Raw genomic sequence first — 22,805 nt, forward strand, 5'->3', positions numbered from 1 at the left:
TACAAGTTTGTCTTTGTAATGTAAAAATAAACATGTCTCCAACCCCCATATCACACACTCCCAAACGAAATATACACTCAGCGTACAAAACATTAGGAACACCAGCTCTTTAACGACAGACTGACCAGGTGAAAGTTATGATCCTTATTGATGTCACCTGTTAAATCCACTTCAATCCGTGTAGATGAAGGGGAGGATATAGTTTAAAGAATAATTTTTAAGCCTTGAGATAATTGAGGCATGGATTGTGCATGTATGCCATTCAGAGGGTGAATGGGCAAGCCAAAATATTTAAGAGTGTTTGAATGGAGTATGGTAGTAGGTGCCAGGCACACCTGTTTGAGTGTGTCAAGAACTGCAATGCTGTTGGTGTTTTCATGCTCAACAGTTTCCCACGTCTCAAAAACAGTTGACCACCCAAAAGGACATCCAGCCAACTTGACACAACTGTTGTAAGCATTGGAATCAACATGGGCCAGCAACCCTGTGGAATGCTTTCAACACCTTGTAGAGTCCATGGCCTGACAAACTGAGGCTGTTCAGAGGGCAAAAGTTGGTGCAACTCAATATTAGGAAGTCATTCCTAATGTTTCGTACACTCAGCGTATGTGTGTACATTGTACTATCAATTGGTGAGAGAGAGCCTCATACCATATTCAATTGTACATATCCACTGTTACATGAATTGTGGCAAAGTTGATTCCTGTTTCAGTCAGGTCTTCCGTCACATTCGCGTGAGTCAAACAAAAACTCCCTAATGATTGGTTGACAATGGAGCCTCCCATAATGCAGTTAATGGCTGCAGCTTGTAACTGCAGACATGTACAGTCAACTAAATTACCTTTGATCACATGGTTTTTGAAAGTTCATGCAGTTCTCTTGTAGGCGTTACATGAAGAATATGAACTCTGGTCTCCTATAAAAGCAACCAACATCTTAGACGTGGCCTGGCCCACCGTACCTCTTTACCCGTCCAAATGAAATATAGAATTTATTGGACCAAGACATGCGCCGACAGAACGACGCACCCGAGCGAGTGAAACAGCGCCCCTCTGATGCTGTCTGGATAAAGGGAGTATGGCATGTCATGCTTTTTCTTTTTCTGGCCAGACCGCATGAAATTGTTGTATGTTGTGTCAATATTGGTATGCAACTGTGGAACTGGTATGCAACTGTGGAAAAATTGGTTTGCCTTTGGAAAGCCTAGCTTCGGGGCTAGTTAGGCACTGTCAATAAATTACACAATATAAATTAGACAATATTTTCATTTTGCACACCTTTTATTTTTCTAATTTAATGCTTTCAATATTTGTATATGAATTTATACAATTTAAAGTTGGTTTGAAGTTAAGTCATTGAAATGTGGAGCTATTGAAATTTTAACATATTTTCTAATTTACCAATGGTTCCTGACTAGCCCCATACCCAACCCAAATTGACCATGGACATTATGATTGGGTCGCATGCAGCTGCATTCGAACGGATTATGGTCACCTTCCCCTGCTCAGACGCTGCATGCATCAACCAATGGTTGCTTCCACATCATCGACTGTGTCACTATCTAACAGGTTGCTATAACATATGTGCCTAGCTGATACATAAAATACCTATCCAGGCATTGTAAGATCTAACAGGCGTCAGCCACACCTGGTCAGAGCAACACGCCCGATTACTTGTGTGCTGCAAGCTGTGGGAAGGTTTGAAACAAACTCAACCTTCATTTACGTTGGTCGTGTTCCTCTGCTCAGACGTTGCATATACAGGTTGGTTGTTTAGCAATAAAACCGACGCATGCGCAACTATGGGGCAAAACAGACTGGGTTGGCTTAGATTGTTGACAACATGTGAACTATATTTAGTCTTCAATGTTTATTGAAAACATAAATACATTTGCACAATGAGCACTTGTCTCAAATGCATCATTATAGTTGTTGGTTAGCTAGCTAGCCATATTACCATAGATGTGACATCAGTCAAACACCTCAAAGCAAGACATAGTATCAAGAACAAGATAAAACTAAACGAGTCACCTCCGATTTCCATCATGGTAGCTTTTGTCATTGTTGAAAGCGATCTGGCCATCCAGGATCACAGTAACGCGGAAACTTCTGCCCCATTGAAGTGCGTGCATCGTCTTTGTGACGTTGTCAGCTAATCCGTCTATTGGTGTTCGAGACAAATTAAATAAAATGTTATTGGTCGCATACACATATTTAGCAGATGTTATTGCGGGTGTAGCGAAATGCTTGTGTTCCTAGCTCCAACAGTGCAGTAATATCTAAAAATACACACTAATCTAGAAAGTAAAATGATAGAATTAAGAAATGTAGAAACAACTGATCTTCAGGTCGGAAAGTCAGAGTTCTCGAAAGATGTCAAATTTTTCAACTTTGTATTCCGAGTTGGATGACTGTTCAATCCGATTTTCCAGTTGTCTTGAACGCACTGAAGTCAGAGATTTTAGAGTTTCGTGTTCCCCGTTGTTTTGAACGTGGAATATTCACATCGACTGACAAATTGCTATCGCATATGATGTGCTTAGCTGATACTTAAAATACCTTTCCAGGCGTTGTAAGATCTGACAGGCGTCAGCAACACCTGGGCAAAGGAATTCGCCAATTGTAACGCTATCATGACCAGAAGTCTCACAAAACTCAGTTTTGGACAAGACTGACTTTATGACCAAAATTATCCTATTTACACTTTGTGCTCAATTTTGACAGTATAATAAATGTTTCTGACTCATATCGATGCACATAGGGTGTTTTCGAAATAAGAAGTTGGTTTTAACTTTTAAATGTGAACTTCAACCGGGTATCAGAGTTGTTACGTCCCAAGGATCTCATTTAGACTTCTCCGTAATTAAAGTCAAACGTCACGTTTCTACTTCTTCTCGTACCTGATTGGATGGATAGTTGTTATCCCCTACAGATATGGGATCAATCTACAGTTAAAAAATTACAAATAATTATAACGACGGCAATTTTTCTCGTTGGATGGTCTCCTAACTATTTTACTACCATAGTCTGTTCATGGTTCATCTTTATGGTTAATCTAATCTTTCTGATCTTTTTGAGTTTGCTGACTTTTTCTTCAATACTGTAAAGGCAAAATGTAAGTGAGCTGCAGGGCGTTCCCATTCGACTCGAGTGCCACGTCAAAGCGATGTAGGAGGTGTACTCGAGGGGGCGGGGGGCACGGTGGCCAATACAAGAATCTGCTGTTAGACGCTGTCCGGCCAAATTGATTCCTAGACACAGCGTTGAAGGTAAGCTTATATGAACTCAAATTTCTACTATCTTAGCTACATTTACATCGAATAATCTAGTTAGCCCAAAAAATATATAAACCAGGTTTGTAGAATACGAGGTTTCAATTATCATCATTCGCCCCCTAGCTTACTGTTTAGGACCACAAATGGTATGATGATGATAGTCATCATTTAGTCAGGTTGCTAGCTAATATCCGTTTTTATTAGTTAACATAACCGAGGAATTATGGCTCTATATGATAGTGTTAAATGTGTAGTATTACAATAGTTAGCTAACGTAGAAATATCCTGCCTGGAAATAGATTTGGTGCATCAAAGAGGGACTTCTGTATCTATTGCATTTTAGAACACTTCCTATCTCTTGGATTGTCTGACAGGGGAAATGTTCTGTTTAGTGTCAACATAAGTAAACACCACTTGGAGTCCCGGGGATATGGTTCTGGCCTGCTTATTACATTAGACTAGGCTTCAAGATAAAGCACATTTACGCCAGTATTGGGGTGGCAAATTGACTGCTCAGTTTCTGTTGATGTAAATCAAAGGGAAAATGGTCAGATGGGCATGTAGTCTAGTTTGTAACAAGTCCCTTACTGGAGTGTCCTCATATATGTACCTAATGAAGTCACCTAGCTAATGATTTGCTTGAAGAAACATGGCAGGCACACCCGTGTCATTATGGTACCACAGAGATCAATGATATACGTGTTGCCCATCTGTATGGCTAAAATTCAGATAATACATTGTACAATCTTTGTAGTCATAAATATGGCCATTGTTGAACCAGAGAGCTACCAACATCTATGTTTATATTTAGAACAAGTGTATTGAAATGACGCTGTACAAGTGTTTTTATATCTGATGTGACTCTGAACCTCACAATACATTTCCATTGTATTGGGTGTGGTAGTTGTCAGAGGAGTTGTGCCCAGTAATTTGGTCAACCATCATGACTGTGTAGGCTAGTTACATATTCCTGACACTCACAACACTTTCCTATTCTGTTCTGGGTGTGGTAGGTAGATTCCCTAGAAGATATTATTTGAGCCCTAACCCAGCAGTGTGATCATTGTCATGGAGAGCACCAGAAGCAGACTGGCCCAGAGGCTAGCTGAAGCCGGCCAGTCTCACCTTGTGCAGTTCTGGGACGAGCTGACCCCCGAGCAGCAAGCTGAGATGACCTCTGACCTAGAAGCTATGGACTTCCAGGAGATCAACAAGTTCTTCCGCAGCGCCATGGAGGTGTCGCACAGCAGCAAGCAGGAGAAGATGGACGCCCGCATGGAGCCGGTGCCCAGGGAGGTGTTGGGCAGCGTGACCAGGGACAGAGACTGCATCAAGGACTGGGAAGAGAAGGGTGAGTTGGCTGGTACAGGGGTTCTCTTTTTTTGGGGGGGGGGGGGTTGTTGGGACAAGACCAGGATCAAGTACTGTATGTCAAATACATGAAAACTCCAATCTTGATTTAGCTTGGAGTTGACACTTTTGTGACTCAGTCATAATGATGCATTGCTTCAGCAAAGCCTGAAGCAGTTTCTATTTAGCTTTATAAACTGGAGCTTATTTCATTCAAGGGATTGAATTCCACCGATTTACAACAACCTCGATTATTTTATATGCTACCAGGAAATGAAACAGACAGACGGGGAAATCGTATAAGGTTTTATGGTGTGTGTGTGTGTGTGTGTGTGTGTGTGTGTGTGTGTGTGTGTGTGTGTGTGTGTGTGTGTGTGTGTGTGTGTGTGTGTGTTCAGTTACGCAAGGGCATTAACTGTGGTCAAACCTTATGCAACACTCCCAGGTAGTGGGATGATTATTTCTGCAGGGATACTGAAACTAACCCATCTAACATGTCTCTGGTAAACCACTTCAAACAGCACAGTGACAAGCCGCAGCATGGAGGATTTACTGGGTTCAGATAATGCAAATCCTGAGGTTAAACAAGACCTGGCAACCCTTAGGGTAAAGGGGGTAAACCATGATGGCTTGTGATGTTGAAATGGCTAAGTGGGGTCCTGGCTTTTATTTCACAAAGCACCGTCAGTGAGTTAGCCATCTAATAACTAGAGATGCACGATATATCGGAATTGGCCAATATTAGCAAAAACTGCTGATGTGCAAACTCGATGTCAAAGCTGACGTGCATACCTATATAACGTAGGTATATGATGTAATGACGCCACAAAATACAGTGCTACACAGAACAAAAGCAGAAAAATACTAGGCGCACTTCGAACAAATGAACAAGTTCAAGTCGAGCAGTCATTTGAAAGAGTAGGAACATTTTCAGCGAGACAACTCAAAGGCGAAACCATTAACGCCAAGATAATCGTTCTCTGTCATGGATGATGTTGGCATTCGCCGACTGGTCGAGCACCTCAAGCCCCAGTACACAATACCAAGTAGGCGCTACGTTTCGGTTGTTACTCTACCAGAGTTACACAATATTGTTGAAACGCACATCCCTGAGCTACTTGCTTTGGGCGGCACTGCTATTAGATTCACGACTGACATTTGGACCAGTGACGTCAGCCCCATGAGAATGCTGAGTATTGTATGCTCAAGAATGTGCAGGTTCTCATGCTGCCATTTTAATTGCATTTGAGAACATGTTTTAAACTTGGAAACATGAACACACTCCTAGCTCCATTCGAACAACTAACTTGAGAAATAAGCTAATCAACTGCATCTGCAGCAGACGTGAAAGCCGACATGGCATTAACGCCTGCTCAACAAAACTTCAGATTCAGACCGTGGGGTTAAAACTTGCAAAACTACTCTACAAGAGGCTGTGAACAAGCGATTCGGTGGCATTCTCTCTGAGCCTCTACTGTCGCCACCATGCTCGATGCTAGGTACAAGGACTGCTACTTTGATGCAGACAAGAAACAGGGTTTACGTGAAATGTTAGACAGCTGGACAAGATGGAAATGGACACAGTGATAGTGCACACCGAGGAAGAGAGACCACTGACAGACAGAGTTGAATGATGATGATGACAGATGTATGATGAAATCCTGGTTGAGACTGAACAAATGAACAATGAAACATCACAGCAAGTAAGTGAAAGAAATAGGTTTTGATTATGTTTTACTGGTAATGGGGACATGCATAAATGCCAACAAAATAACTTTGTTTCAACTATTTAACTGTACTAGAATGCTTTTAAATGCTTTAAAATTGTAAATATCAGTATCATTTTTTTTGGCAAGGAAAATATCGGTATCGGTCAAAAATGTATCGGTGCATCTCTAACGACACTTATAATGCTTAACACTGATTCATAATGAAAGCTGAGATATGGGTTTATTGAGAACATCAATTCAGTCACACCATTCCCTTGTCCAGTTTCTCATTCTTCATGATCTAGGAAATATGGCATTGTTTGAGAAATTTAACTGGCGTAGCCTTCTGAAATAGACTACTTCCTTGGAGTAAAACCTCTGAATGTTCATCAGGCCTGACCTATAGTCGGGGATGTCCAGCCTGAGGGATGAAGGAGAAAAGCGGGAGCTTCTGGTTCTGCTTGGGACGTAAATGGGGTGCTGCTCACTGTGCCCTCACTCATGAGGTCATCCAGCTTTGCGTCAGTTCTTAAGTGTGTGTGTGTCAGGGCACCCATCATCTACAGCAGCAAGCTGAGGATACATACACCCCAGGGTGCATATGAATCAGGATAGCCAAAGCCTACAATAGCACCTCCCAGTCAACTCTCAATGGCTTAGGACCCTTGTGTGTGTGTGTGTGTGTGTATTTGTGGGCTAATCACTGACTCACATAGCAACAGTTTATTGTAAAATAAAGTAGAGCTGTATAATAAGGGTGTTGTTGACCTGGTATGTTTAGATAGTTCAATTACAGTCAGTCAATCTCTATGGGTTATTCTGAGTTTATCTTGCTGTTTCACCTGCAATGATTATCAGAACTCCTTGCCAAGGTAGATTATACTTTAGCCATAAAAAGTCCATAGTGTTCTTGAGTTTTGGCAACCATCACAAGTATGTTTAGTTTGAGTTATATTGCTTGAATGAGCTATAGGCCTATTGTTTGTACCATATTTCATAGTTCTACAGTTGCCATGGTTCCCTAGCAGGAGCCTAAGCAGATGGCTCCTGTACATTTTTGTGAATGTTTTTAATTTATGGCATTTTTTTTAACTTATGTTTTTTTATGAATGAACAATTAATATGTAAGGGATAAATGGTGACATTCTGTACATTACCTTATGACTTTTCGGAGTCTATTTTTCCAAGGTAATGTACAGAATGTAGGCATTTATCCCGCTTATACCACAATTGCCAAATAAAACAATATGAAAGCACACATTTACCGGTATAAATACTTTTTTTTGTAAATCTATACATTTTTATAAGCAAATTCCTACTTATCTTTTGATTGCTAGAGACGCTACCCAGTCGTTCATTCTTTGATCCGTTGCCATACTCGCTGGTAAAGTTCCTATACCTTGCTTGCTAGCCAGCTAGCTACGGCTAACACAATCACGATAGCCAGAGTAACAGAAAAGTTGCTGATTTTTTTATTGATATTCATTTGGATACATCCATAACAATGAGCTGATAATGCCCAATTTTTGCCTGGCATAGCTAGAAAAATTTGCCTTCTCATCAGGACACTCGAAACTGTTCATTATGAGGAGCTTGCATTGCTAGAAGCTAAATAGTAAATTTGTTACGAACAAACCTGAATTTAAAAAATATCAGTTGCTGAAAACAGCTCGTCAAACTTTGGGAGGAATTGACGCCATAGCGCCACTTGCGTCATGACTGCAACAGTAGGAACCAAAGAAATTCATGTTCATCACTCACTACATTGCTAGCTAGCTAAGGTTTTATTTACATTTTATTTTTTTACTTGTTAATCCTGTGTTTACAATGTATCCAATTTCCGTTTGTGTGGTTGTTGGTTTAGCTTTCAGTAACTTTGTAGCAAGTACGGTCTGCATGTGTAGGTTCTTATTGCGTCCTTATTGCAAGGCGTCTATATATATACACTGCTCAAAAAAATAAAGGGAACACTTAAACAACACAATGTTACTCCAAGTCAATCACACTTCTGTGAAATCAAACTGTCCACTTAGGAAGCAACACTGATTGACAATAAATTTCACATGCTGTTGTGCAAATGGAATAGACAAAAGGTGGAAATTATAGGCAATTAGCAAGACACCCCCAAAAAAGGAGTGATTCTGCAGGTGGTGACCACAGACCACTTCTCAGTTCCTATGCTTCCTGGCTGATGTTTTGGTCACTTTTGAATGCTGGCGGTGCTCTCACTCTAGTGGTAGCATGAGACGGAGTCTACAACCCACACAAGTGGCTCAGGTAGTGCAGTTCATCCAGGATGGCACATCAATGCGAGCTGTGGCAAAAAGGTTTGCTGTGTCTGTCAGCGTAGTGTCCAGAGCATGGAGGCGCTACCAGGAGACAGGCCAGTACATCAGGAGACGTGGAGGAGGCCGTAGGAGGGCAACAACCCAGCAGCAGGACCGCTACCTCCGCCTTTGTGCAAGGAGGTGCACTGCCAGAGCCCTGCAAAATGACCTCCAGCAGCCACAAATGTGCATGTCGGTTAACAAATCTACTTTGTGCAATCTTTCCAACAATTGTTTACAGACAGATTATTTCACTTATAATTCACTATCACAATTCCAGTGGGTCAGAAGTTTACATGCACTAAGTTGACTGTGCCTTTTAAACAGCTTGGAAAATTCCAGAAAATTATGTCATGGCTTTAGAAGCTTCTAACAGGTGTACCTGTGGATGTATTTCAAGGCCTACCTTCAAACTCAGTGACTCTTTGCTTGACATCGTGGGAAAATCAAATGAAATCAGCCAAGACCTCAGAAAAAAATTGTAGACCTCCACAAGTCTGGTTTAACCTTGGGAGCAATTTCCAAATGCCTGAAGGTACCATGTTCATCTGTACAAACAATAGTACGCAAGTATAAACACCATGGGACCACGCAGCTATCATACCGCTCAGGAAGGAGACGAGTTTTCTCCTAGAGATGAACGTACATTGGTGCGAAAAGTGCAAATCAATCTCAGAACAACAGCAAAGGACCTTGTGAAGATGCTGGTCGGAAACAGGTACAAAGTATCTATATCCACAGTAAAACGAGTCCTATATCAACATAACCTGAAAGGCCGCTCAGCAAGGAAGAAGCCACTGCTCCAAAAGCCAGACTACGGTTTGCAACTGCACATGGGGACAAAGATCATACTTTTTGGAGAAATGTCCTCTGGTCTGATGAAACAAAAATACAACTGTTTGGCCATAATGACCATTGTTATGTTTGGAGGAAAAAGGGGGAGGCTTCCAAGCTGAAGAACACCATCCCAACCGTGAAGAACAGCGGTAGCAGCATCATGTTGTTGGGGTGCTTTGGTGCAGGAGGGACTGGTGCACTTCACAAAATAGATGGCTTCATGAGGATGGAAAATTATGTGGATATATTGAAGCAACATCTCAAGACATCAGTCAGGAAGTTAAAGCTTGGTCGCAAATGGGTCTTCCAAATGGACAATGACCCCAAACATACTTCCAAAATTGTGGCAAAATGGCTAAAGGACAACAAAGTCAAGGTATTGGAGTGGTCATCACAAAGCCCTGACCTCAATCCTATAGAAAATTTGTGGGCAGAGCTGAAAAAGTGTGTGCAGGCAAGGAGGCCTACTAACCTGACTCCGTTACACCAGCTCTGTCAGGAAGAATGGGCCAAAATTCACCCAACTTATTGTGGGAAGCTTGTGGAAGGCTACCAGAAACGTTTGACCCAAGTTAAACATTTTAAAGGCAATGCTACCAAATACTAATTGAGTGTATGTAAACTTCTGACCCACTGGGAATGTGATGAAAGAAATAATAGCTGAAATAAATCATTCTCTCTACTATTATTCTGACATTTCACATTCTTAAAATAAAGTGGTGATCCTAACTGACCTAAGATGGAATTTTTACTAGGATTAAATGTCAGGAATTGTGAAAAACTGAGTTTAAATGTATTTGGCTAATGTGTATGTAAACTTCCGACTTCAACTGTACCTACTACAAGGTACATGGACTACAGTGGCTTAGCTCAAACTTAAACTGACTGAGTTCTACTATGGAAAAGACAGACGGTGGGAGACCTTTGAGACAGCGCTTCCTGCCTGCCTCTGGACTTTCTCTTCCAGCTTGACCACCTCTCTCAGATCAATATTCAAGCCATGAACTTTGTAAGAACTGTCCATCTCATGTGGTTTCTCCAAAAAAAAATGTCCTTTGAAACACTTTGAGATTCTGTGAAATTTGAATTTATTATTATCTTTACATTTTGTAAAATAAATTATAGTTTTGTACATTAACTGTTGTTCTATTGTCTCTCCCCGCTCCCAGGTCTGCGGTGTATCTCCCAGAGCAGGGTGGCTGTTCTCCTGCTAGCGGGCGGCCAGGGAACCAGGCTGGGGGTGTCCTACCCTAAAGGCATGTACGACGTGGGCCTGCCCTCCCACAAGACCCTGTTCCAGATCCAGGCAGAGAGGATACTGAGGCTGCAACAGCTGGCAGAACAGAGACATGGAGCCAAGTGCTGCATCCCCTGGTGAGAGTGGGACTGGCAGATAAGGGCATAATGATACACTATGGGGGATATACTGTATAAAACATACAGCACCCCAGCAAACTGACCACAAAGCACTGTTTCTCAATCCATTCCTGAAGAGCTCATTTTTGTTTTAGCCCCATTTGTGAAATCAAACAAGCCATACAATGTTGTTATTGTATCAAAAATACGTTTTTTTTATGTTCCCCCTCTGTTCTCCAGTTTCATCGGTCTGATTATTTACTAGACCTAGATAAGGAGCCTTCAGGAAGTATTCACACCCCTTGTCTTTTTCCACATTTTGTTGTTACACAGTGGGATTAAATTAATTTTTTTGTCAACTGTGTACACAAAATACTCTGTCAAAGTGGACGGAAATTTCTAATATTTGTAAATTACTCATTTATCTTGATTAGCTAAGTATTCAACCCACTGATTCGATACATGTTAGAATTCCCTTCGGCAGTGATTACAGCTCTGAGTCTTTCTGTGTAAGTCTCTAAGAGCTTTCCACACCTGGATTGTGCAACATTTGCTCATTTATTATTTTCAAAATTCTTCAAGCTCTGTCAAATTGGTGGTGGATCATTGCTAGACAACCATTCTCAGGTCTTGCCATAGATTTTTAAGCAGATTTAAGTCAAAACTGTAAGTTTGCCAATTCCAGTGGTAAGCAACTCCAGTGTAGATTTGGCTTTAGTTTATTGTCCTGCTTAAAGGTGAATTTGGTGGAAAGCAGACTGGACCAGGTATTTAGCGAGGATTTTGCCTGTGTTTAGCTCCCCCCAAAACTTTTTTGCAGTATTTAGTGGTTTGCTGCAAACAGGATGCCTGTTTTGGAATAATTTTATTCTGTACAGGCTCTCCTCATTTCACTCTGTCAATTAGGTTAGTATTGCGGAGTAACTGCAATGTTGTTGATCCATCCTCAGTTCTCTCTTATCACAGCCATTCAACTCTGTAACTGTTTTAAAAGTCACCATTGGCCTCATTGTGAAATCCCTGAGTGGTTTCCTTCCTCTCCTGCAACTGAGTTAAGAAGAACACCTGTATCTTTGTAGTGACTGGGTGTATTGATACACCATCCCAAGTGTAATTAATAACTTCACCATGCTCAAAGGGATATTAAATGTTTGGTTATTTTTCTTTTTTTACCCATCTACCAATAGGTGCCCTTTGCGAGGCATTGGAAAACCTCCCTGGTCTTTGTGGTTGAATTTGTGTTTGAAATTCACTCGACTGTATGTGTGAGGTACAGAGATGAGGCAGTCATTCAAAAATCATGTTAAACACTTATTGCAAACAGTGACTCAATGCAATTTATTATGTGACTTGTTAAGCACTTTTTTTTTCTTCTCCTGAACTTATTTAGGCTTGCCATATCAAAGGGGTTGAATACCTATTGACTCAAGACGTTCCATCTTTACATTTTTTTATTAATTTGTAAACATTTCGAAGACCATAATTCCACTTTGACATTATGAGGTATTGTGTGTGTGTGTGTAGGCCAGTGACTGAAAATCTAAATTGAATCAATTTTAAATTCAGGCTGTAACAACAAAATGTGGAAAAAGATAAGGGGTATGAATACTTTCTGAAGGCGCTCACCTGTATCTATCAAGGAAGTGGTTTGATCCCGGAAAGGAGCAGGATTATAATTCCCTGTGGAGTAGATGAAGGAAGTCATTAAGACGATTCAGGAGTGGGTTGACGGAAGGCGACGTCTTGCTGGCGTCCAGGGTTGGGCTGGGCTCTGTCTGTAATTAAGGTCAGAGGTCAGGACTAAGAGCTCACCATGAGATGCCAGGTGACATTCATTCCAGTCATAAGGAAGTACTTCTGGTTTTGTCTAGTCATGGGTGATCAGGGTCGTTTAAGATGAGGCCTTTTTTTCTCTCTTTTCTCATCAGCATGGCATTATTTCTATTACAGCATATTGAATGACTGTCATTCATATTCCATTCACCCAGTTCAATGTAACATTGATAAGGTTAGGCTACTACATGATACTCTAATTTTCCTTATACCGATCATGACGTTTCTACAACCTAGCCTATGAATGAAAGTTACCAACGTATGTGCACACAGTTCGAGAAATGTTTTTGAGGTGAGACAGTGGCACATGCAATACCGGTTTGCACGCTCTTGCCTGCATCTAGTTGATATAGGGTGTAATCATTAGTCCAACAGTTGCAAATGAGAGTTTCTATTGGACAAATTCAGCTATGTTTATCCACGTTTTATTCCGTTTGCTTCCGTTTTAAAAAACTTTTTTTCAACAGAATTGGCAGAATGAATACATACCTGATCATGCTTAAACACAGTTCACTATCATAGCAGCCACATTGTATTCCTTCTCGCGCTCTCCTCCTCTCACCTTTTCCCTTTGTTTGTGTACTTCAATGCACAATACATCAGCTGTATGTGACCAGGTGAAAAACCTTTCCAAGGCAAACCATATCATAACCGTTACACACAGCCTACATCATTGTCACCATATTAGCTAAAGTAATGTTATAGTCATCATAGCTAATAGAACTAACGCGTTAGTAAACCCGCTAAAATCATGCAATAACGTTAGTGTCAAGGTAAGTTTTTGGTCATTAAGCAGTTTATACCGGTGGGCCCCGGTGGCACTAAATTATTAAAACCAAAATCTTACCTTATCTTAAGTTCCAGTGTTGTGTTGGATAGTCATAGCCAGCTTGCTAACATGGCATCCATCTTTTTGAGTAGGCTAAACTAGCTAGCTGCATTTGCTAGCTAAATAAGTGAAATTGAAAGTTTAAAAAAATCAAATCTCTTGCTTCTCCATTTTAGAATAAATATTTTTTCAAAACTGTTCAACTATTGTCTTTCGCTCTCTGAGTCAACTACTCACCACATTTTATGCACTGTAGTGCTAGCTAGCTGTAGCTTATGCTTTCAGTACTAGATTTATTCTCTGATCCTTTGATTGGCTGGACAACATGTCAGTTCATGCTGCAAGAGCTCTGATAGGTTGGAGGACATCCTCTGGAAGTTGTCATAATTACTGTGTAAGTCTATGGAATGGGGGTGAGAACAATGAGCCTCCTAGGTTTTGTATTGAATTCAATTTACCCAGAGGAGGACGGAAGCTAGCTGTCGATCTTCATTGCAAAATAGTTTGTTTTAATAAATTATTTGGTGACGTGATTTATATTTAGTATAGTTTTATCGAAAAAGGATACCTTTAACTAACTTTCTTTTAAATGAAACTCACTGAGGAGGATGAACATCAACTGTTGTTCATTAGTGCTGAGGGATTAGTGCTTTTTGGGTTCGGTTTTGGTTGAGTTTTAGAAGAAGAAAAAAAACAATAATAAATGCATTGTGTGTTCAATGCTGTAACATGGAATAAAACAATTGATGGTGAGTGACTGCTCATTACTGTCACTTATTAGGCTATAACCATCTTATTTACTTCACTTAAATAAAATATTCAATCAAGTTGTCAGGTAGAGATGCCTAAGCAACCGCTCTATCCCCCTCGTGTGTCTCTATCGCTCTTCCTCTCCATGTCTGTCGAACTGCCCCATAGGTTTGCCCCAGGAACCAATGAGAGCAGGCAGCTGTAGGGCGCAATGGATTCTGGTCATTGTGGTTAATTAGCACGCTGTCTGTGCTTAATTGGTTATTTAAAAACAGAAAATAAACGGACATTTCAGTTAATGTTAATAGAAATAAAATGAATTAATTGGTTGCACCTCCATCACTCGGTCACGTCGTTGCCATGTTGATGCTCGGGGGCTAAGGACTGTTCGGTCTAAATTACACTATAGGGGCTTGGGAATACGATGACATTAGTGAAGTAGAGACATTTAGTAAGAATAAGCTTTCCCATCATGTCAAATGTACTTTTAGACAAATGGCAACGTTTGTACAAAATAGCTAGCAATGCTAACGTTAGCTAGCTAAAATCTGGAGGCCTCCCCTTAATCTTAGCTAGGTAAAGTTAACCACATTGCCACCATGTCTTTTTAGCTTTAGTCAGATCAGAGCATTCAGATGTTAAAATTCATCTGGATGAAAATGTTAGCCTAATCTGGCAATGTGGATTATGAATAATTTTCTGCCAAAGTTATTTTATGGGACTTCTTATGAGTCACTGATACAGTGAAAAGTCAAACTTTTGATAAAAAAAACAATTGAAGCACTGTCTTGAGAGTTGTATTAGTCTTGAATCAAACCCAATGTATCACCCAATTCTCCCTGTGCATAATGACCAGTGAATGAATGAATCATGAACTGAATTGTGCCTCCTGATTTCCCCCTAGGTACATCATGACGAGCGGCCGGACCATGGAGTCAACTAAAAAGTTTTTTTCGCGCCACAGCTACTTTGGGTTGTGCAAAGACAACGTGATTTTCTTCCAGCAGGGCATGCTGCCTGCCATGGACTACAATGGCAAGATCATCCTGGAGAGCAAAAACAAGCTGGCCATGGCCCCAGGTACATAACCTAACATGTGTCGGTGCGTGTATGTCTGTGTATTTTAGATGATAACAGGGGTCTCGTGTGTGTGTGTTTCAGATGGTAACGGGGGTCTTTACAGAGCTCTGGGTACCCAGGGGATCGTGGAGGACATGGATCGGAGGGGGGTCAAGTTCATCCATGTCTACTGTGTGGACAACATCCTGGTTAAAGTAGCAGACCCTGCCTTTGTTGGCTTCTGTGTCCAGAAAGGAGGAGACTGTGGGGCTAAGGTTAGTAGCCCTCCGTCTCTTTCTCACTGGAAGTTTTTGTTCTTTCTTTCTCTCTCTAGCTGTCTCTCTCTGGCCTCTTCTGTGTCTCTCTCTCAACTGGGGGCCAAAGGTGATTAACCAAATGTGATCCAACACTCTTAATTGACTTCCGTCCTTTTCTCTCTATCCTAAATTGGTTTCCTCTCCTGTTCCCCGCTCCCTCTAAGCCAATGTTCACAAAGGCTTTGAACTGAAAGCAATATGGTTGGTCACTTTTGAATAAGAAGGAAGAAATTAAAATTAATTTAGACAAATCCTTGATCTCCTGGTTGTTCATCTCCTGTTATACAATACCAGACCAGGAAGTAATCTTGGTTCTATGTGTTCAGTGAAGGTGTGTTGACTGTGTTTCGGTAAGAGAGTGTGATTGAGGGGATCCTATTAAACTGGCCCGGGTAGGCGGAGTTTGCAACGAGTAAAAACTAATTGCATTTGTTTTGGAAACGGGCTGCCTCCTGGGTGTGAGCCGGGCGCCCCTCTGGCCGATGGTGAAGTAGACTCAAACAAAAGGGACTTAGGTTAAACACGTGGAGTGATGAGTAGGATTCTGTGCTTTCACATGCAAAAGTGATTGCTTGTGATTAAAACGCTTTGCCTGCCTTCCCAATGAAAACTAGTTAGAAATTCAAACGTATATTTTATGGAAAATAAATGTTGAATGTTTCTGTACGATGCATCATGCCACCTTGTTGACAATATTACAGAGCAGCTCAGATTACTGTACCATTTGAGCGGGATGCGCCTCCCTCAGTCTTTTGCATGGTCACATGATGGACCATAGCCCAGTGCAACCTGGGCCAGTTTAACCGAATCCCCTTATTGAAACAGTGAAAACTGCCCTGGCACGACTTCCTCTATAAAGACCTGCACTTCTAATTCACCACTAGGTGGGGGTGTAGTCTGCTATCATTCAGGAGTTCAGTAGCAGAGCGCTGAGTTTTTAGCCAGACAATGTAAGGAACTAAATGATAGACTATTCAATTTAAAACACATCCAGGGATGCATTCATTGCTACTTCAAGTATTTATCTCTAGTTTGATGGCTGAGATTATATAGGACACATAAAATAAAATCTATACTGAACAAAAATATAAGCGCAACAATTAAAAAATGTTACTGAGTTACAGTTCATATAAGGATACCAGTCAATTTAAATAAATTCATTAGGCCCAAGTCTAGGGATTTCAAATGACTGGGCAGGTGTGCAGCCATGTGTGGCCCTGAAGGGCATAGGCCCACCCACTTGACAGCCAGGCCCACCCACTGGGGAGCCCAACCCAGCCAATCAGAATTTGTTTTCCCCCACAAATGGGCTTTATTACAGACAAAAATACTCCTCTTCACCACCCCCACCCACACTCTTCACATAATAGTGGCCATGTACTGTAAACTTTCTACTATTTTTAGGTGAAGTGAATGGGAAAAGCTAGTCAGTTGCCAGCACAACTGAATGCATTCAACTGAAATGTGTCTGCCGCATTTAACCCAACCCCTCAATCATTTAGTAGAATGAATTTAGTAGGAATACTTAAGTCATTCCCAGTTTGAATATTGTTGCTACAGTAATCCTTACAAAAAGTAGGTATTTGATGTTTCACCGTAACATTTTGGAATGTTCAACTGAAATTGTTACTCTGGCAACGTGTTCGCCGCAAAGAGAAGTCTTGTTGAACTCGCTTCTGATATATGATCTGTTTTTTCTAGACAATGAGTTTGGGCACAGCGTACTATTTTTGATAGGGAAGAAAACTTTACAGGGAACAGTGGTTAAATACGAAATTTAACTGGGTTTTTTTTCTCAGGAAAGCGACAGTTTTTACGACTTGTTTAACTAGCGTGGCAGTGCAACTATTAAACAATTTTTCTTTTTATAGTTTTTTATTTATTTGACCTTAATGTTGGGGAGATCTGGCTCAAATTCAGCAGTACAGCATCCCCACCATGCGTGCGCGAGCACACACACACTGTGAGGCCAGTTCATGAGTAATGTGAAGAGAATAGAAGTAGTAAGACTCAGACTTGGGTGATTCGTGGGAATTACGAGTAGAGATGGGGCCCTAGCTGTTCTATCATCCATTTCCTCCTGATGGCAGCTTTGTGACGTATAACATCCTCTCATCACTGTCTCAGGACAGGAACACGCGCACAAACACTCAGCAATATTGTAGCTGGCTGGTCCCAGTTTGACACTAGAAGCTGCTATTACTCTTCATTAGTGTGCTTTCTTACATTAGTCGACAGGCCTCCCTCACCCTCTGTATTCCCCCTAAACTCCTTCCTATCTCCTTTAGTTAGTTATTACTGACAGGCCTGCTCCTGTTGGAACAAACAGTTAGCAGTTAACACACACACACCAATGCAAGACCTTCAGCAGATTGTTCAGTTGACATTTTAGGCTTTAGTTCTGCATTATTGGCTTGGGTTCTTCTCAGTCACTTGATAGACCATGAGATTGTCCCTAAAAATAAATTGAATGCACTACATGGCCAAAGGTATGTGGACAACTGCTCATCAAACATCTCATTCCAAGGTTGTGAGCATTTCATATGGATTTGGTCCCCCCTTTGCTGCTATAACCGCCTCCACTCTTCTGGGAAGGCTTTCCGCTAGATGTTGGAACATTTGCTGTGGGGACTGGCTTCCATTCAGCCACGAGCATTAGTGAAGTGGAGTACTGATGTTGGGCGATTAGGCCTGGCTCGCAGTCGGCATTCCAATTAATCCCAAATGTGTTTGATAGGGTTGAGGTCAGGGCTCTGTGCAGGCCAGTCAAGGTCTTCCACACCGATGTCGACAAACCATTAATGTATTGACCTCGCTTTGTGCGTGGGGTCATTGTCATGCTGAAACAGGAAAGGGCCTTCCCCAAACTGTTGCCACAAAGCACAGAATCGTCTAGAATGTCATGGTATGCCGTTGCATTAAGATTTCCCCTCACTGGGACTAAGAGGCCTAGCCCGAACCATGAAAAACAGCCCCCGACCATTATTCCTTCTCCACCCAACTTTACAGTTGGCACTATACATTGGGGTAGGTAGCGTTCTCCTGGTATCCGCCAAACCCAGATTTGTTCGTCAGACTGCCAGGTGGTGAAGCTTGATTCATCACTCCAGTGATCGCGTTTCCACCGCTCCAAAGTCCAATGGCGGTGAGCTTCACACCTCTCCATCCGATGCTTGGCATTGCACATGGTGATCTTAGGCTTTTGTGCGGCTCCTCGGCCATGGAAACCGATTTCATGAAGCTCCCAACGAACAGTTCTTGCGCGGACGTTGCTTCCGGAGGCAGTTTGGAACTCGGTAGTGAGTGTTGCAATCGAGGACAGACTATTTTTACACGCTTCAGCACTCGGCAGTCCTATTCTGTGCGCTTGTGTGGCCTACCGCTTCGCGGCTGAGCCAAGAACTGCTCCTAGAAGTTTCCTCTTCACAATAACAGCACTTAGAGTTGACCGGGGCAGATTTAGCAGGGCAGAAATTTGTCGAACTGAGTTGTTGAAAAGGTGGTGTTCTATGACTGACACTTTGAAATACATTGAGCTCTTCATTAAGGCCATTCTACTGCCTTGTTTGTCTATGGAGATTGCATGGCTGTTTTCTCGATTTTATACACCTGTCAGCAACGGCTGTGGCTGAAATAGCCTAATCCACTAATTTGAAGGGCTGTATACTTATGTTCCTCTAATTTTTGGGGGTACTGAGCAAATTTCAGGTTCGCTGAGCGCAAACTTGAAAGTTGTGAAAATTCTGTGCAACTTCCGGCGTGCGTTTACTGTGAACACTGAGGCTGTACCTGCTTTAAGTTTTAACTGTGGCCAAGTAGGCTACTGTGGCTATTTAATCATAATATAAGCCTACCAGAGTGGCCTACCATCAAAAACAAGGGAGAAAATGCATCCCATAACATTTTAACATGGAAATGGCTGATTTGTAGTTCAGCTTACAATTGCGGCCAAAGTGTGGTGTTTGTGTAGGCCTACATTACATGAGACTTTTGAAAAAAACATGCAGGGCTTGACATTAACCTGTGTATCCCCTTGTCCTTCAGTCAAGGAGGTGACTGAAAATGTTCTGTGTTGTTTGATTCAAGAAAACACTTTACAAAGTTAAATGCATTATTATTCCCATACTATTATTACAGAGAATCAGACAAATTATGCTACCCTCTGTCTAGTGGCTACTTAGCTTATTCAAGCCTGTCTCAAAATAAAAAAATATCCCTTTAAGACTAACATTTTTTTTTTTACCTGACTTGCTTTTCAAAGATTTTTTGAAATGTACATGTTTTGTGCTCTTGTAGGAAGAAATCACTCCCCTATTGCTGACGACTCACTAACTAGCAAAGGATTTTAACAGAATGTGCACACATGGTTGTTTCATGCAGCTCTCGCTTTGATCTTAAAACAAGCGCATCTACTCAAGACCGCTCATGCTGTAAACGCAGCCCAGTTCAAAGTAAATGGCACAGATCCATATATGGCAATGGTCTATTTGCATATAAACCCACTGTAGCTCTTATTGGTTATGCCGCACCGGTCTGTGTGGAGTACGGGCTGAGGCATGCGTGTCAATGCAATAGAAACCTACTCTGATGTGTTCTGCCGACAACTAAGTCTTGTGTAGTTTGTTTTGCATACTAATAAGTCTTGAATAGTTAGTTTTGTGTTCGTATGTGCTTTGAAAGTGGCTAATATTACATTGATTCTATCACAATTTCCACAGTAAAGAAAAACGTTGATAGTGTTAACTAACAGGGAAAACTCTGAACTTCACTCAACTTTCTAATCTCGTGCTTCTCCGTGGGAGGATACGGTATTTCTGCACGGCAGTCTCGCCCCGTGCACCACACAGTTTAGAGGGAGCATTGATGTCCACATACTTTTGTGTGTGTGTGTGTGTGTGTATATATATATATATATTTAACTCCAAGTTGAGAGCTGTAGTAAACCCATTCCTGTTGTGTGTCAGATTAAGAGCTGTGGTGTGGAGGTTCTGCTAGGATCAGAGGAATGCAGGGACCCACCCTCGTATCATTAACTGACAAACATTACAGTTGATGTGGATTCTTGCCCCAAGACTAACCCCCTCATCAAGCCCAGCTCTGTCATTTTGACTACCAACCAGATGGGCTGAGGGCTGGATTTCTGATTCAGACCAAAATGACCAAAATTTCTGAGACGTTTTGACCCAGGTAAAATCCCTTCCTGTGGCATCACTTCCAGGTTGTGGAGAAGACCAATCCAACGGAGGCGGTGGGCGTGGTCTGTAAGGTCGACGGACGTTACCAGGTGGTAGAATACAGCGAGATCACCTTGGCTACGGCTGAGAAGCGCAGCGCGGACGGACGGCTGATGTTCAATGCAGGAAACGTTGCCAATCACTTCTTCACCCTAGCCTTCCTCAGGGACATCGTCCAGTGAGTCTCAACACACACAAACATTTATGCAAACACACACACACAGCCACACACACCTCCATACAGTAAGTGAGTAATTAAATGGTGAATGTGTATCCCTCATTAAGCAGGTATTTGAGGTATTTGCCTAGTGGAAGCCTCATAACCTGAGAGCTTAGTAGTGGCCTTGGACATAGCTGGTTTCTAATGAGCAGTGTCTGTCAGCTGATATATCCCTGGAAACATCGAAGTGACTTTAATGAATACCCAGAATCTAAGGTGAAGTAAATGAAAGGAGCCAAAGCTGAAGTTTAGTTTGGACTTTTTTTTCTTCTTTTTTTTCCCTCTTCACTTTTAACAGTTAAAACCAAGTGTGTGTTTCAAAATTCCTGATCTCGCTCTCTCTCTGCATCCACCTCGCTCTCTCTCTGCATCCACCTCGCTCTCTCTCTGCATCCACCTCGCTCTCTCTCTGCATCCACCTCGCTCTCTCTCTGCATCCACCTCGCTCTCTCTCTGCATCCACCTCGCTCTCTCTCTGCATCCACCTCGCTCTCTCTCTGCATCCACCTCGCTCTCTCTCTGCATCCACCCTTTCAGTTCAATTGAAATGGGCTTGATTTGACATGGGAAACATATGTTTACATTACCAAAGCAAGTGAAATAATCATTAAACAAAAGTAGGGCTGTCCTTGACAAAAAAAAATCTTAGTTGACCAGGAGTCGTCTGTTCTTTTGACCAATTAATTGGTCGAAATTTTAAAACATATTTTTTTACATATATTGACACATTTGATGTGTTTTAATCAAATCAACCATATTCACTGAGCTTGCCTGATGCTTTAAGCACACTGTTTGATTAAATAATTAAGACACACAAATGATTAGAGGGAGTCCGACAGCAATTGATTTGATTGTGCCGTAATAATAGTAATAACAATAAGGAGATCAAGAAAAAGGAGCATTGTTATAATAATATTTTTTTCTGACAATTTGGAGCAGTGTAAACAACACTACATAAATAATACCAGGGAGGCTGTTCTGAGGGACAAAAAGTGTAAAGCCTTCATTACAGCAAAGAAAAGATTAAAAACAGCCGAATTTGTGAAAATGTTTACTTGACATGTTGTTGTGAGGCTTGATGCTCATGGAATAAGTAGGCTATTAAACAAACACTCAAACAGGCAACAGAAGCAGGATCTGTCTTATTTCTGTAGATATTGATTTATAAAGCCACACACATTTAACAGTTAGGCTATTGATTATAGACCTAATTAAGTTGTGATTTCCTCTCCTCACTTTTCGTAGAAAAGGCAATGGCAGTTTTCTCTTCTCCACATTCTGCTTCTGCCTCCTCTGCATTGTTCTCAACACCAATGTACTGGTTAACTTTGCTATTATGCACATAGCAACATTGTCTAGGAAAAGGCGCCAATTCAACAATGCACTGATGTGTTTCAGAACCGCGGACAGCTATCACTATCCAACACGGGAGAAAGCGCGTTTGTTTTACCATTGTTCTTATGTAATATAACCATATACAATTGCAGTAGCACATGTCTTAGAGTGATGAACTGTACCATCCCCAGGGCCTCCACAATGGATTAGTCCACTCAAACAGATGCGAATCAGACAGGTGTCTTGTACACCACGATATTTGTATTTAATTTTTTTGCTACTGCTCAACTTAAGAAATCTCGGTTGACCAACAGCCTATCGACCAAACAATCGACGATTTTACTGTCCCCAGCACAAGCTGCACCTGTGGAATGA

At 41.5% G+C, this 22,805-nt stretch overlaps 1 protein-coding gene across 4 annotated transcripts in view; it reads left to right on the forward strand.

The window, feature by feature from the left end:
• Positions 1-22,805, forward strand: part of LOC129869607 (UDP-N-acetylhexosamine pyrophosphorylase-like) — a 33,370-nt gene that overhangs the window by 733 nt on the left and 9,832 nt on the right. Inside the window, exons 1-7 of one of the 4 annotated variants that reach the window (XM_055944153.1) lie at positions 1,484-1,568; positions 3,108-3,268; positions 4,288-4,625; positions 10,667-10,871; positions 15,170-15,345; positions 15,427-15,599; positions 20,860-21,053. In XM_055944153.1, the coding sequence (XP_055800128.1) occupies positions 4,343-4,625; positions 10,667-10,871; positions 15,170-15,345; positions 15,427-15,599; positions 20,860-21,053 (1,031 nt within the window). In that variant the 5' untranslated portion in view covers positions 1,484-1,568; positions 3,108-3,268; positions 4,288-4,342. Of the gene's footprint in view, positions 1-1,483; positions 1,569-2,466; positions 3,269-4,287; positions 4,626-10,666; positions 10,872-15,169; positions 15,346-15,426; positions 15,600-20,859; positions 21,054-22,805 lie in introns of those variants that run through there. The other 3 variants (XM_055944154.1, XM_055944157.1, XM_055944156.1) reach the window with 3 other exon arrangements.

The sequence above is a fragment of the Salvelinus fontinalis genome, chromosome 14 (assembly GCF_029448725.1).
Source record: "Salvelinus fontinalis isolate EN_2023a chromosome 14, ASM2944872v1, whole genome shotgun sequence".
Lineage (NCBI taxonomy): Eukaryota > Metazoa > Chordata > Actinopteri > Salmoniformes > Salmonidae > Salvelinus > Salvelinus fontinalis.